Raw genomic sequence first — 13467 nt, 5'->3', positions numbered from 1 at the left:
TTCCCACTAATTACATACTACAGTACTGCATGATACACTGTTGCTTGAATCTGTGGATATGGAACTTCAGATATGGTGGGACAACTGTCAAGTTACATGTGGATCTTCCCCTGTGTGGAGGACTGGTGCTCCTAAACCCTAAACTGTTCAAGGATCAACTGTGTATGTCAAGTCATGATGTTGTACAGCTTAAACTTCTCCAGTGCTCTGTGTCAATCATTGTCTATCATATCTAACTAAAAAAAAAAAATCTTATCTAAAGGGCTTTGGGAAGTTAAAGTACATTAAAATCATACAGGTGTGTACCTGGCATGTAATTTTAAGCTCTGTTTTTTATAATTATCATTGACTAGTCAAATTTAATAAGAAAGCTAGCGTTACCATGTTGAATTACTAAAAAGTGATATTTGGACATACTCGATATGTTATATGGAGACAGTCTTCTAATCTTTTACCCCCAAATTAAATGGACAGCACACCTCTGTAACATTGTCTCAAGTATGGTCAGTCAAATGTTTTCCTTGTCTCTCAAACACCCATGACTTTTGAAATCAAAAGCACCTGTTTTGGCAATACACTGCCTCATTGTATTATATGTCTTAGTTATTCATCCTGACTAGATGGTGAGCAAGTTGAGGCCTGCAATTTTATCTTCTCTACTTCTTTATCCCTATTGAAGTGGACCATAGGTACGAGTTCAGCATGTGTGTATTCAGTGGATCAAGATACAGAGAAAAGCAGCTCAAATCTGAATGCAGTTGATGGAGAGGAACACAATTTTTAGGCCCAAAGGGCTTGGGGGCACTTACCCAGGTCTTCATTTCCATTGCCTGGTGCAAGAGGATTGTGGCAAGGGAGATGGTGTTGATGGGTGTCCCAAAGGTAAAAACATCGATATCAGAGTCCTTGTAGGTCTGCAGAGCAGGAACAAACAGGCACTGTCAGCTGTGCCCAGGGACTGAAGGCCTTAGTTTGGACAAGTAAAGCATCAGTGGAGGCAGGTGTCAAGGGAGGGGAAGGAATGGGGAGAAGCTGTCCAGTACCGTCATGTGGAACTGACTGCAGGGACAGATAGGAGGAGGAGTGAGATGATAGGACTAAACTCTTCAAAATGCATTTGCAAAGGAAGCCATGAAGAGTATCCCAGAGCTTTGCAGAATGAGTAAACCAAAAATTGAGTACCTACCAGGCACAATGCCAACTGCTAAAGATACTCCTGTGTCTACTTTCAAGGAGTTTAGAGTCTACTAGGCAGGAGAAATGTGGTACAGTTTAAGGGTGTAAATGCCAAAATGGAAGCAAGTACAAGGCACTTTGGGAGTAGAGATGAGAAGTCAGCTGAGACTGTAGTAAGGGAAATTGTTCTCTTGAAAGGAGAGAGAAAAGGCAGATCAGGCAGAGGCCAGAACTGAGGGTGAAAAGTCCAAATCATCCTAGATGGAATAGTCCCAAATGGTAAGTCTGTTGATCACATAGTAAGGGCAAAAGAGGCCTGACTAGGGAGGGTATTGTAAACCAGGAAATTCTGAGAAAGCACAAAATGCTTGCCTCCTCAACACCCATCATGTTGCTGTTTGCAAAAGAACATGATCCAGAGACTAGGCAGATACCACTGTTTTCCTGGCACAAATTACTCCACATCTGAGCTCCTTGTCTGGGAAGAATATAGCTATCCTCTGCTACATACATTCTCACTCTTTAAACTGGGGAACTGAATTGAGATGGGGCTGGTATCCTGTGCTCCCTGTATTCTTATTTTATTTCAGATAAGGTAGTAACTCTTATTATCAGAACTTGGAAGCCCAAATGTAAATACAAATCAAGAGGTGTAAACTCAAATACCTTCAATGTTCAAGTAAGAAGCAATAAATGAGTGAGTGAAGATGGCTAGGAGTGACACAAAAGGGCATGGTGGGGACTAGGACAAACTAGAGAACAGGTGCCCTATCTAAGCAGGGTGGTGAGCCAACTCTGGATTTTGCCATGACCCAGTGTAATAACCGCTTTTAATTTTTCTGAAGCTGGCAGAAATTAAGATGTTTTGGTAAAGTATTCTGACTTTCTGAATATGCTGGGTGGAGTCTGCAGGCCTCCTATTTGGAGCCCCTGCTCTGAAGAGTCAAGAAAGATACTATTTGTCTGGGATTTCATATTAACGGGACTAGCTCTACCCTGCTGTTTGTATGGTTAGAATGGGACCGTACACCTTACCAGGTAGGGGATAAAGAAACAGACAAGGCTCTGGTAGAACGCATCCGCCATGGAGATCCAGAAAGTCAGCAGGTTATAGCACTGTCGGGAAAGAACACATCGACAGTTACCACCATCCGAGCAAGCCTCTGTTCCTTGTAAGCAACTTTCTTGTGCGTGGCTGGGCCAGACAGCATGGCACTTACAATGTTTCCTACCCTAGAGGCAATACAATGGAATGATCAAGAGCACAGACCTGGGAGTGACAGGACCTCAAGTCGAGTTCCAGGCCTGTGTGACCTTAGTGAAAGTCACTAGACTGCTTTGGGAGTTGTTTCTTCTTCCATAGGAAGTAGATAAAGAATACCGGCTTGATTTCCTTGAGTTTCAAGAGGTCTAAATACAACTGTGCTTTGGTATCTAGAAAAAGCTCGGCTGTTAATGATCATTAATACTAGTGCTAACACAAACTTGGTAAGTTTAGAGATTCTAAATAGCATCTGAAAAGGAGCTCTCAATCACCGCCCAGGATCACGAGTTCCCAAGAGACAGCTCAGTGGCTTCGGAGATGAGCTTTCTTATTTTGTGCTTCCTTCCTTGGGAACACTGAAACCATTTACAGTGTATGTTTCTGCTACATTAACTTCTTTTAATGTTAGATACTAAAGGGACACATTATGCAGCCAACTCACCTATGGGAAGGGGACAATGAGAAGGGCCCAGGATGTCGTGCGTCATCTCCACATCTCCCTCGTCTGAAGTGCTGGGGTTGCTAAGTAAGTTGTTCTCCACCTGTCTTTGGCTGAATATGGGGCTTGGTTCTTCACTGGTTGTCCACAAAGTTTAGCCAGCTCTCAAGCACCACATCTGGCTTTGCCCTCCTTATCTGAGATGTAGAGCTACCCTAGTGCATAGCAACATCCCTTTTCCCAGAGCTCCTCCTTTGAGGCCATCAGGTTCCCTCTCTGCCTCCAGGTTCCCAGCCTGTCTGTGCTGGTCAGACTGCCTGCTGTAGGACCTTCCTGAATCTTTTAGGGCATCAGTGTGGCCTCTGTGCCTTCTAAGAAACTATTTTGATGGCTTTTAGCCCCAGGGATTCCCAAACCAAGCCTTGGGGGTTCTGCTGAAGGCCTGCAAAGATCAGAGAAAAGTGATGCAGTCTTTCTGTAAGCCCTCTTCCCCTTTAACTAGCACAGGCCCATATTAATGTGTGATATAATTAAGAAATAACTAAAAATAAAAATATCCACCTGGTCCATCACCTTCAACAGCAAATGAGAAACAGGCCAGGAACAGGGATCAGACTTCCTGGGTCACATGGGAGGTAAGTGGCAGTGTGGTGACCAGAACACAGGATCTCCGGCCCAGCACTCCTTCTCTGACACCTCTAGGGAGGAGCTGAAGGTCACCTCCCAGTCCCCCTGCCTCTGCCCGGTCCCCTTACCTCGGAGTTCTGGCCGCTCTTGTACAGTTCGGGCAATGCCAAGAGTGTTTCCATAGAGATGTCCTTATCGAGGACTCCGAAGACAAGAGGAGGCAAGGAAGTGAAGAAGAGGTTGAAGAAGATCAGCTGCCAGTAGTCAATCATGGTGGAGCCAGAGAAACCGCAGAAGAACTGGTACCAGAAGAGCAAGTTGACGTAGCACTGGGGGCAGAGAGCATGGCCTTGGAAGTGAGGACCCGAGGGCAGCCATCACCAGACACTGCTTAGGAGCTCTGACAAATAGCTGCTCGGACCTGGAGCTTCAATTCCCTCACTTGTTACATGCAGGGTTGTCTAAAGATTAGAGGTAATTCTCATCCTTAGATTCTGCTCTTACTATTACTACTGCCCTGCTGCTAAGCTGCTTCAGTCGTGTCCGACTCTGTGCGACCCCATAGACGGCAGCCCACTAGGCTCTCCCGTGCCTGGGATTCTCCAGGCAAGAACACTGCAGTGGGTTGCCATTTCCTTTTTTAGGACCTGAAGAGAATTCTGTCAACTTGTAAAGTATACTATGGTGGTTTTTGGAGGCAGGGAGGACTGGCTTTGAATCCTCAGTTCTGTCATGCATTAGCTGTGTGACCTAGGACAAATTCTTTAACCTTTCTGAACATCATCTTGCCACCTTTCATATGGGAATAGTAGTATATAGACCATGGCCTGTGAAACCAAAAGGCAGTAAGTAGAGGAAAGACTTGACCGTGGGCAGGATGGCTGGTGGGAGGAGGACTTCATGCGGAGGTTGACCTCAAAACCCTTTCCTAATGGTCACACAACTCAGAGGGTGAAGAATAAAATCTTATGCTGAAGTGTTGCTTTATGCTTTCTAAAGATCTTTCCACTAAAGACCTCCTCACTGGAGAAGGGCTGGTTCACAATTATTGTCTAACATATTGTGATGTGGTTTGGTGACTTGACCAAGGTCATGATAACAGCTGGTCCTGCTGTTAGAACTAGAACTCAGCTCCATGTGGCTGAGGCACAGAGTGGGTAAAGGGTTTTTAATGTAAGGAATCATTCAGCAGGTCTGTGTTCAAGCTAGTATTTTCATCCTCTAACCACTGGGCCAGCATTACTTTTAAGAGGCTCTCTGATTATTATACTACTAGTAGTAATATTAACATTCATATTATTAATACAATTATTATTTGAGCTTCTATTTGTGATGGATGTGTGGTAATAGTATATTAGTATACAGGACATTAGGTAGCGCAGTGGTATACAGCACATTAGGTGGCGCAGTGGTAAAGGATCCACCTGCCAATGCAGGAGACGAAAGAGACAGGAGTTCAATCCCTGGGTTGGGAAGATTCCCTGGAGAAGGAAATGGCAACTCATTCCAGTATTCTTGCCTGGAAAATTCCATGGACAGAGGAGCCTGGCAAGGTACTGTCGATGGGGTCATAAAGAGTTGGATATGACTGAGCACACACACAGCACATTAGTAGATATGCAATATACATAATTTATCCCAACAACCTAGCAAGATAATGTTATTGCTAGTAATATAATAGTACTATGTTACATATTATTAAATAATATTTAACATTACCTATAGACGAGGAATTTGAGGCTCTGAGATACTCACCTGTCCCTTGCCTATGTTCAGAGCTAGGAAGTGGCACAACTAGCCTTCGAGTTTTCAAAGCTTCTTCCTCAACCACTCCAAGCCCTCTTAGTCCCATCTTTGGATGATGCCATAACAATGCTGACCCAGATTCTTCCATCCAAGAAGCTCCATCCTTTGGCTTTTCTGCCCAGATGACTAGTGGGGAGTCTGAAAGAGACCCTGGTGCTCTTAGACACCCTGGACCTTGCATTTCTCTGAGGGCTGGGGTCCCCTCCATTTCTGCTCCAGGGCTTCAGGTCACCTCTTCCCACTCTAGTCCCGTGATGCTGAAAGGGCTTTTCTGCTATGAGTTTTTGATGAGGTTATTTCTCAGAGAAGGAAGGAGAGGGCTCAATCTGTTTCCTGGGCAGACTCTGAGTCCCCAAAACATCAACCATTTATGCCCTTGACAGGGTGGCTTTAAGAAGAACCAAAGTGGTAAAGTCTCCTTGATACTAGTGTTTAGCAATCGTACGAGGCTTTGGTTTTTGTCTTTTGGCACTTTGAGCACCTTACCTTGCTTCTCCCTCTCCAGCTGACTGAGAAAGACACTCACTCTTAGTTCCATGTACACACAGGTGGCTTGAGCGGCTCAGATGGGGTGACTGACTACACTAAGGCTGGAAGTGACCCATCTACAGACGAGGCCAAGAATAGCAATGGCAGCAGTAATAACAAAGACTCCTAAAGCACTTCCTAGGGGCCAGGCTCTGTACTGGACTCACTTACAAGCCGGATGAGGCAGTCACTGCTATCCTCATTTTACAATTGAGGAAACTGAGCTTTGGAGAGGTCAAGTCATGGGGCTAGGGTTACAGACTAGTAAGTAACAAAGCTGGAGTCCAGACCTAGATGTTCAGGCTAAACAACCAGAGACAAATGACAATGCAAACATGATGATCCAAAGCCTATGGGATGTAGCAAAAGCAGTTCTAAGAGGGAAGTTTATAGCAATACAATCTTATCTTGGGCTTCCAATCTGGTGCAGGGGTAAAAAATCTGCCTACCAATGTAGGAGACATGGGTTCAGTCCCTGGGTTGGTAAGATTCCTGGAAGTAGGAAATGTATTCATTTCCACTCTAGTATTCTTGCTTGGGAAATCCCATGGACAGAGGAGCCTGGTGGGCCACAGTCAATGGGGTCCCAAAGAGTTGGACACGACTGAGCACAAACATACACACACAATTTTACCTCAGGAAACAAGAAAAATCACGAAGAAACAACCTAACTTTATGTCCAAAGCAACTAGAGAAAGAAGAACAAACAAAACCCAAGGATAGTAGAAGGAAAGAAATCCTAAAGATTAGAGTAGAAATAATGAAACAGAGATGAAAACAATAAAAAAGATCAATGAAATGAAGAGCTTGTTCTATGAAAAGATAAAAAAATTGATAAACCTTTAGCCAGACTCTCAAGAAAAAAATTAGAAATGAAAAAGGATACATGTTACAACAGACACCACAGAAACACAAAGGATCATGGAAGACTACTACAAGCAACTATGTGCCAATGAAACAGACAGATTCTTAGAAAGGCACAGTCTCCCAAGATGGCTTCACAGGCGAATCCTATCCAACACTTAGAGAAGAGCTAACACCTAGCCTTCTGAGCCTGTTCCAAACAATTGGAACACTCCCAAACTCATTCTATGAGACTATCATCACTCTGATACCAAAATCAGACAAAGATACCACCCACACAAATTACAGGCCAATATCACTGATGAACATAGATGCAAAAGTTAAGTCACTCAGTCGTATCTGACTCTTTGTGACCCCGTGGACTGTAGCCCACCAGGCTCCTCCACCCATGGGATTCTCCAGGCAAGAATACTAGAGTGGGTTGCCATTTCCTTCTCCAGGGGATTTTCCCGATCCAGGGATCAAACCCATGTCTCCCACATTGCAGGCAGAAGCTTTAACCTCTGAGCCACCAGGGAAGCCCTGCTGCTGTTGCTGCGAAGTCATTTGAGTCGTGTCTGACTCTGTGCGACCCCATAGACGGCAGCCCACCAGGCTCCCCCATCCCTGGGATTTTCCAGGCAAGAACACTAAAGATGCAAAAATCCTCAACAAAAGACTAGCAAACCAAATCCAACAACACATTAAAAGGATCGTGCACCATGATCAATTGGGATTTATTCCAGGGATGCAAGGATTTTTCAAGCTCTGCAAATCAGCGTGTTATAGCACATTAACAAATTGAATAGAAACCATATGATCATCTCAATAGATACAGAAAAGCTTTTGACAAAATTCAACACCCATTTATGATAAAAATTCTCCAGAAAGTGGGCATAAAAGGAACATACCTCAACATAATCCCACACACCTATGGTCAATCTATGACAAAAAAAATGCAAGAGTATACAATGGAGAGAAGACAGTCTCTCTAATAAGTGGTGCTGGGAAAACTGGACAACTACATGTAAAAGGATGAGACTGGAACATTCTTTAAACTTAAAATGGTTTAAAGACAAATATAAAACATGACAGCATGAAACTCCTAGAAGAAAACATAGGAAAAGCATTTTCTGACATAAATCATACCAATGTTTTCTTAGGTCAAGGCAATAGAAATAAAAGGAAAACTAAACAACTGGGACCTAATCAAACTTATAGGCTTTTGCACGGTAAAAGAAACCATAAAACGAAAAGACAACCTATGAACTGAAAGAAAATATTGCAAATGAAGCAACCACAGGGGATTAATCTCCAAAATATACAAATACATGAAACTCAATATATATAAAAAAAACAAACCACCCAGTCAAAAAATTGGCAGATATAGACATTTCTCCAAAGAAGACATACAGATGGTCAAAAAGCACAGGAAACAATGTTCAACATCACTAGTTAGTAGAGAAATGCAAGTCAAAACTATAATAAGGTTTCACCTTATAGCAGTGACTGAGAGACTTCACTTTCATAGCAGTCAGAATTGCCATCATCAAAAAGTCTACAAACAATAAACGCTGGAAAGGGTGTGGAGAAAAGGGAACCTCCAATACTGTTGGTGAGAATGTAAATCAGTACAATTGTTATGGGGCATAGTATGGAGGTTCCTTAAAAAACTAAAAATAGAGCTTACTGTATGATCCAGCAATCCAACTCCTGGGTATACATCCAGAGAAAATAACTTGAAAAGATACATGCACTCAATATTCATTGCAGCACAATTTACAATAGCCAAGACATGGAAGCAACCTAAATGTCCATCAACAGATGAATGGATATAGAAGATGAGGTATATATATATACACACACAATGGAATGTTTCCTCAGCCATAAAAACAATGATATAATGCCATTTGCAGCAACATGGCACTAGAGATAATCATACTAAGTAAAGTCAGAAAGATAAATATCATATAGTCTCACTTATATGTGGAACCTAAAAAAATGATACAAATGAACTTATTTACAAAAGAGAAACAGACCTATGGATTTTGAAAACAAATGAAAGGTTATCAAAGGGGAAAGGTGGGGGCAGTTTGGGATTAACATGTACACTTTATATAAGATCCATAATCACAAGGACTTGTTGTATAGCACAGGGAACTCTGCTCAATAGTCAGCAATATATACAAGAAAATTTGGGAAGGAGTGGATAGGATATATGTATATGTCTGAATCACTGTTGTACAAAAGAAACTAATGACACAAATTTACATTTATAAACATAATTTAAAATTATAAACATTATAAATCAACTATACTCTAAAAATTAAAAAGAAATAATCGACTATATTATTAGATTATCTCGGCGCAGGAGGGCCGAGAGGAGCTACTCCACATTCAGGACAGGAGGGGTGACCTCATCCAAGGTAAGGAGCAGCAGCTGTGCTTTGCTGGAGCAGCCCTGAAGAGATAGCCCACGTCCAAGGTAAGAGAAACCCAAGTGAGACAGTAGGTGTTGCAAGAGGGCATCAGAGGGCAGACACACTGAAACCATAATCACAGAAAACTAGCCAATCTGATCACACAGACCACAGCCTTGTCTAACTCAATGAAACTAAGCCATGCCCTGTGGGGCCACCCAAGATGGGTGGGTCATGGTGGAGAGGTCTTACAGAATGTGGTCCACTGGAGAAGGGAATGGTGAACCATTCTTGCCTTGAGAACCCCATAAACAGTATGAAAAGGCAAAATGATAGGATACTGAAAGAGGAACTCCCCAGGTCAGTAGGTGCCCAATATGCTACAGGAGATCAGTGGAGAAATAACTCCAGAAAGAATGAAGGGAAAGAGCCAAAGCAAAAACAATAACCAGTTGTGGATGTGACTGGTGATAGAAGCAAGGTCCGATGCTGTAAAGAGCAATATTGCATAGGAACCTGGAATGTTAGGTCCACGAATCAAGGCAAATTGGAAGTGGTCAAACAGGAGATGGCAAGAGTGAACGTCGACATTCTAGGAATCAGCGAACTAAAATGGACTGGAATGGGTGAATTTAACTCAGATGACCATTATATCTACTACTGTGGGCAGAAATCCCTCAGAAGAAATGGAGTAGCCATCATGGTCAACAAAAGAGTCCAAAATGCAGTACTTGAATGCAATCTCAAAAATGACAGAATGATCTCTGTTCATTTCCAAGGCAAACCATTCAATATCATGGTAATCCAAGCCTATGCCCTAACCAGTAACGTTGAAGAAGCTGAAGTTGAATGGTTCTATGAAGACCTACAAGACCTTTTAGAACTAACACCCCAAAAAGATGTCCTTTTCATTATAGGGGCCTGGAATGCAAAAGTAGGAAGTCAAGAAACACCTGGAGTAACAGGCAAATTTGGCCTTGGAATATGGAATGAAGCAGGGCAAAGGCTAATAGTTTTGCCAAGAGAACACACTGGTCATAGCAAACACCCTCTTCCAACAACAAAAGAGAAGATTCTACACATGGACATCACCAGATGGTCAACACTAAAGTCAGATTGATTATATTCTTTGCAGCCAAAAATGGAGAAGCTCTATACAGTCAGCAAAAACAAGACCAGGAGCTGACTGTGGCTCAGATTATGAACTCCTTATTGCCAAATTCAGACTTAATTTGAAGAAAGCAGGGAAAACCACTAGACCATTCAGGTATGACCTAAATAAAATCCCTTTTGATTATACAGTGGAAGTGAGAAATAGATTTAAGGGCCTAGATCTGATAGACAGAGTACCTGACGAACTATGGAATGAGGTTCGTGACATTATACAGGAAACAGGGATCAAGACCATCCCCATGGAAAAGAAATGCAAAAAAGCAAAATGGCTGGCTGAGACCTTACAAACAGCTTTGAAAAGAAGAGAAGTGAAAAGCAAAGGAGAAAAGGAAAGATATAAGCATCTGAATGCAGAGTTCCAAAGAATAGCAAGAAGAGATAAGAAAGCCTTCCTCAGCGATCAATGCAAAGAAATAGAGGAAAACAACAGAATGGGAAAGACTAGAGATCTCTTCAAGAAAATTAGAGATACCAAGGGAACATTTCATGCAAAGATTGGCTTCATAAAGGACAGAAATGGTATGGACCTAACAGAAGCAGAAGATATTAAGAAGAGATGGCAAGAATACACAGAAGAACTGTACAAAAAAGATCTTCATGACCCAGAAAATTTTGATCACTCACTTAGAGTCAGACATCCTGGAATGTGAAGTCAAGTGGGCCTTAGAAAACATCACTATGAACAAAGCTAGTGGAGGTGATAGAATTCCAATTGAGCTCTTTCAAATCCTGAAAGATGATGCTGTGAAAGTGCTGCACTCAATATGCCAGCAAATTTGGAAAACTCAGCAGTGGCCACAGGACTGGAAAAGGTCAGTTTTCATTCCAATCCCAAAGAAAGGCAACACCAAAGAATGCTTAAACTACCGCACAATTGCACTCATCTCACACGCTAGTAAAGTAATGCTCAAAATTCTCCAAGCCAGGCTTCAGCAATACGTGAACCGTGAACTTCCAGATGTTCAAGCTGGTTTTAGAAAACGCAGAGGAACCAGAGGTCAAATTGCCAACATCCACTGGATCATGGAAAAAGCAAGAGAGTTCCAGAAAAGCATCTATTTCTGCTTTATTGACTATGCCAAAGCCTTTGACTGTGTGGATCACAATAAACTGTGGAACATTCTGAAAGAGATGGGAATACCAGACCACCTGATCTGCCTCTTGAGAAATTTGTATGCAGGTCAGGAAGCACCAGTTAGAACTGGACATGGAACAACAGACTGGTTCCAAATAGGAAAAGGAGTACGTCAAGGCTGTATATTGTCACCCTGCTTATTTAACTTCTATGCAGAGTACATCATGAGAAATGCTGGACTGGAACAAACACAAGCTGGAATCAAGATTGCCGGGATAAATATCAACAACCTCAGATATGCAGATGACACCACCCTTATGGCAGAAAGTGAAGAGGAACTCAAAAGCCTCTTGATCAAAGTGAAAGAGGAGAGTGAAAAAGTTGGTTTAAAACTCAACATTCAGAAAACCAAGATCATGGCATCTGGTCCCATCACTTCATGGGAAACAGTGGAAGCAGTGTCAGACTTTATTTCTTTGGGCTCCAAAATCACTGCAGATGGTCATTGCAGCCATGAAATTAAAAGATGCTTACTCCTTGGAAGGAAAATTATGACCAACCTAGATAGCATATTCAAAAGCAGAGACATTACTTTGCCAACAAAGGTCCGTCTAGTCAAGGCTATGGTTTTTCCAGTGGTTATGTATGGATGTGAGAGTTGGACTGTGAAGAAAGCAGAGTGCCGAAGAATTGATGCTTTTGAACTGTGGTGTTGGAGAAGACTCTTGAGAGTTCCTTGGACTGCAAGGAGATCCAACTAGTCCATCCTAAAGGAGAGCAGTCCTGTGTGTTCATTGGAAGGAGTGATGCTGAAGCTGAAACTCCAATACTTTGGCTACCTCATGCAAAGAGTTGACTCATTGGAAAAGACCCTGATGCTGGGACAGATTGGGGGCAGGAGGAGAAGGGGACGCCAGAGGATGAGATGGCTGGATGGCATCACCGACTGTATGCACATGAGTTTGGGTGAACTCTGGGAGTTGGTGATGGACAGAGAGGCCTGGTGGGCTGCGATTCATGGGGTCGCAAAGAGCTGGACATGACTGAGCAACTGTACTGAACTGAACTGAATTTAATATAAAAAACTGAAGCTGTATTAAGTCTAAAAATAAAAGAAAAATACAAGATTTCTGACCTTTTGTCTTGGACTTTTACTACCATATCATTTTACTGCTCCACCAGGTATTTTCAATTAGAGACATATGCATAGTACACCCATGTGGCTCAGTGGTAAATTATCCACCTGCCAATGCAGGAGACATGGGTTTGATCCCTGGTCGGGAAGACCCCTTGGAGTAGGAAATGCAACCCACTCCAGTATTCTTGCCTGGGAAAGCCCATGGACAGAGCAGCCTGGCGGGCTGCAGTCCATGGGGTCACAGAGAGTCCAACATGACTGTGCACACGTGCACAGCTGCTCAGTGCACCAGTGCTACTTCTGTGGTGTTCACAGGCCTGTGTTGGTCCAGGAATGTCTGTTACTGGTCCATGATAAAAAAGTGAAAGTCAGCTTTTAGAAACTTATATAAGCAATATGACAGAGTCATTCATGTCTGTTGAATGTAATAAACAATTTGAGCATGTGTTTAAAAAAATACTCGGCATCTTATCCCAGGTTACAGGTGTTACCAAACTCCTCCCTTTATGTTCCTGATCTACACTCTTATACTTCCTTTATAACTTCCTTACTGCCTTGTGTTTTTTACTGAAAGTCATTTACACTTGGTTTTGGAATTAGATATAACATATGTTATAAAATGATGAGTAAACTTCCTGAAATATTTCCTGTAAGGACTCAGGTTGTCAAACGTCTCCTCCTTGGTCGCGGAATGGAGTAACTCATAGCTGAATCTTGTCTTTCAGGCAATAGCTTAAATGCTATTTTCTTCTGGATTGATTAGGTTAAAGTCTTCTGGCAATATATTCATGGCACCCTGATCTTCCTCTAGGGGAGATACACCAAGAAAACGTTTTAAAAGTTTTCATTTCTTTTCCCCTGTCCCAGTGCTTGTCAAGCTTTAAGGTTCATATGGATCACCCAGGGATCTTTCTGACAATGCAGATTCCAAGGTAGGTGGCCTGGAGTGCAGCCCAAGGATCCCATTTCTAACAAGTG

General features: G+C 42.5%; 1 protein-coding gene across 6 annotated transcripts in view; it reads right to left on the bottom strand.

Moving 5' to 3' along the window:
- ATP10B (ATPase phospholipid transporting 10B (putative)) overlaps nt 1-13467 on the bottom strand; it is a 392801-nt gene that overhangs the window by 16042 nt on the left and 363292 nt on the right. For all 6 annotated transcript variants that reach the window (XM_044947366.1, XM_044947364.2, XM_044947367.1 and 3 more), the window contains 3 exons: nt 3635-3835; nt 2212-2292; nt 810-914 (listed from right to left, as the gene is read on the bottom strand). In XM_044947366.1, coding sequence (XP_044803301.1) covers nt 810-914; nt 2212-2292; nt 3635-3835 — 387 coding nt within the window. The remainder of the gene's footprint in view (nt 1-809; nt 915-2211; nt 2293-3634; nt 3836-13467) is intronic.

Source organism: Bubalus bubalis, chromosome 9 (genome assembly GCF_019923935.1).
Source record: "Bubalus bubalis isolate 160015118507 breed Murrah chromosome 9, NDDB_SH_1, whole genome shotgun sequence".
Lineage (NCBI taxonomy): Eukaryota > Metazoa > Chordata > Mammalia > Artiodactyla > Bovidae > Bubalus > Bubalus bubalis.
Note: the sequence above shows the minus strand (reverse complement) of the source record. Positions and strands in the feature narration are given on the sequence as shown.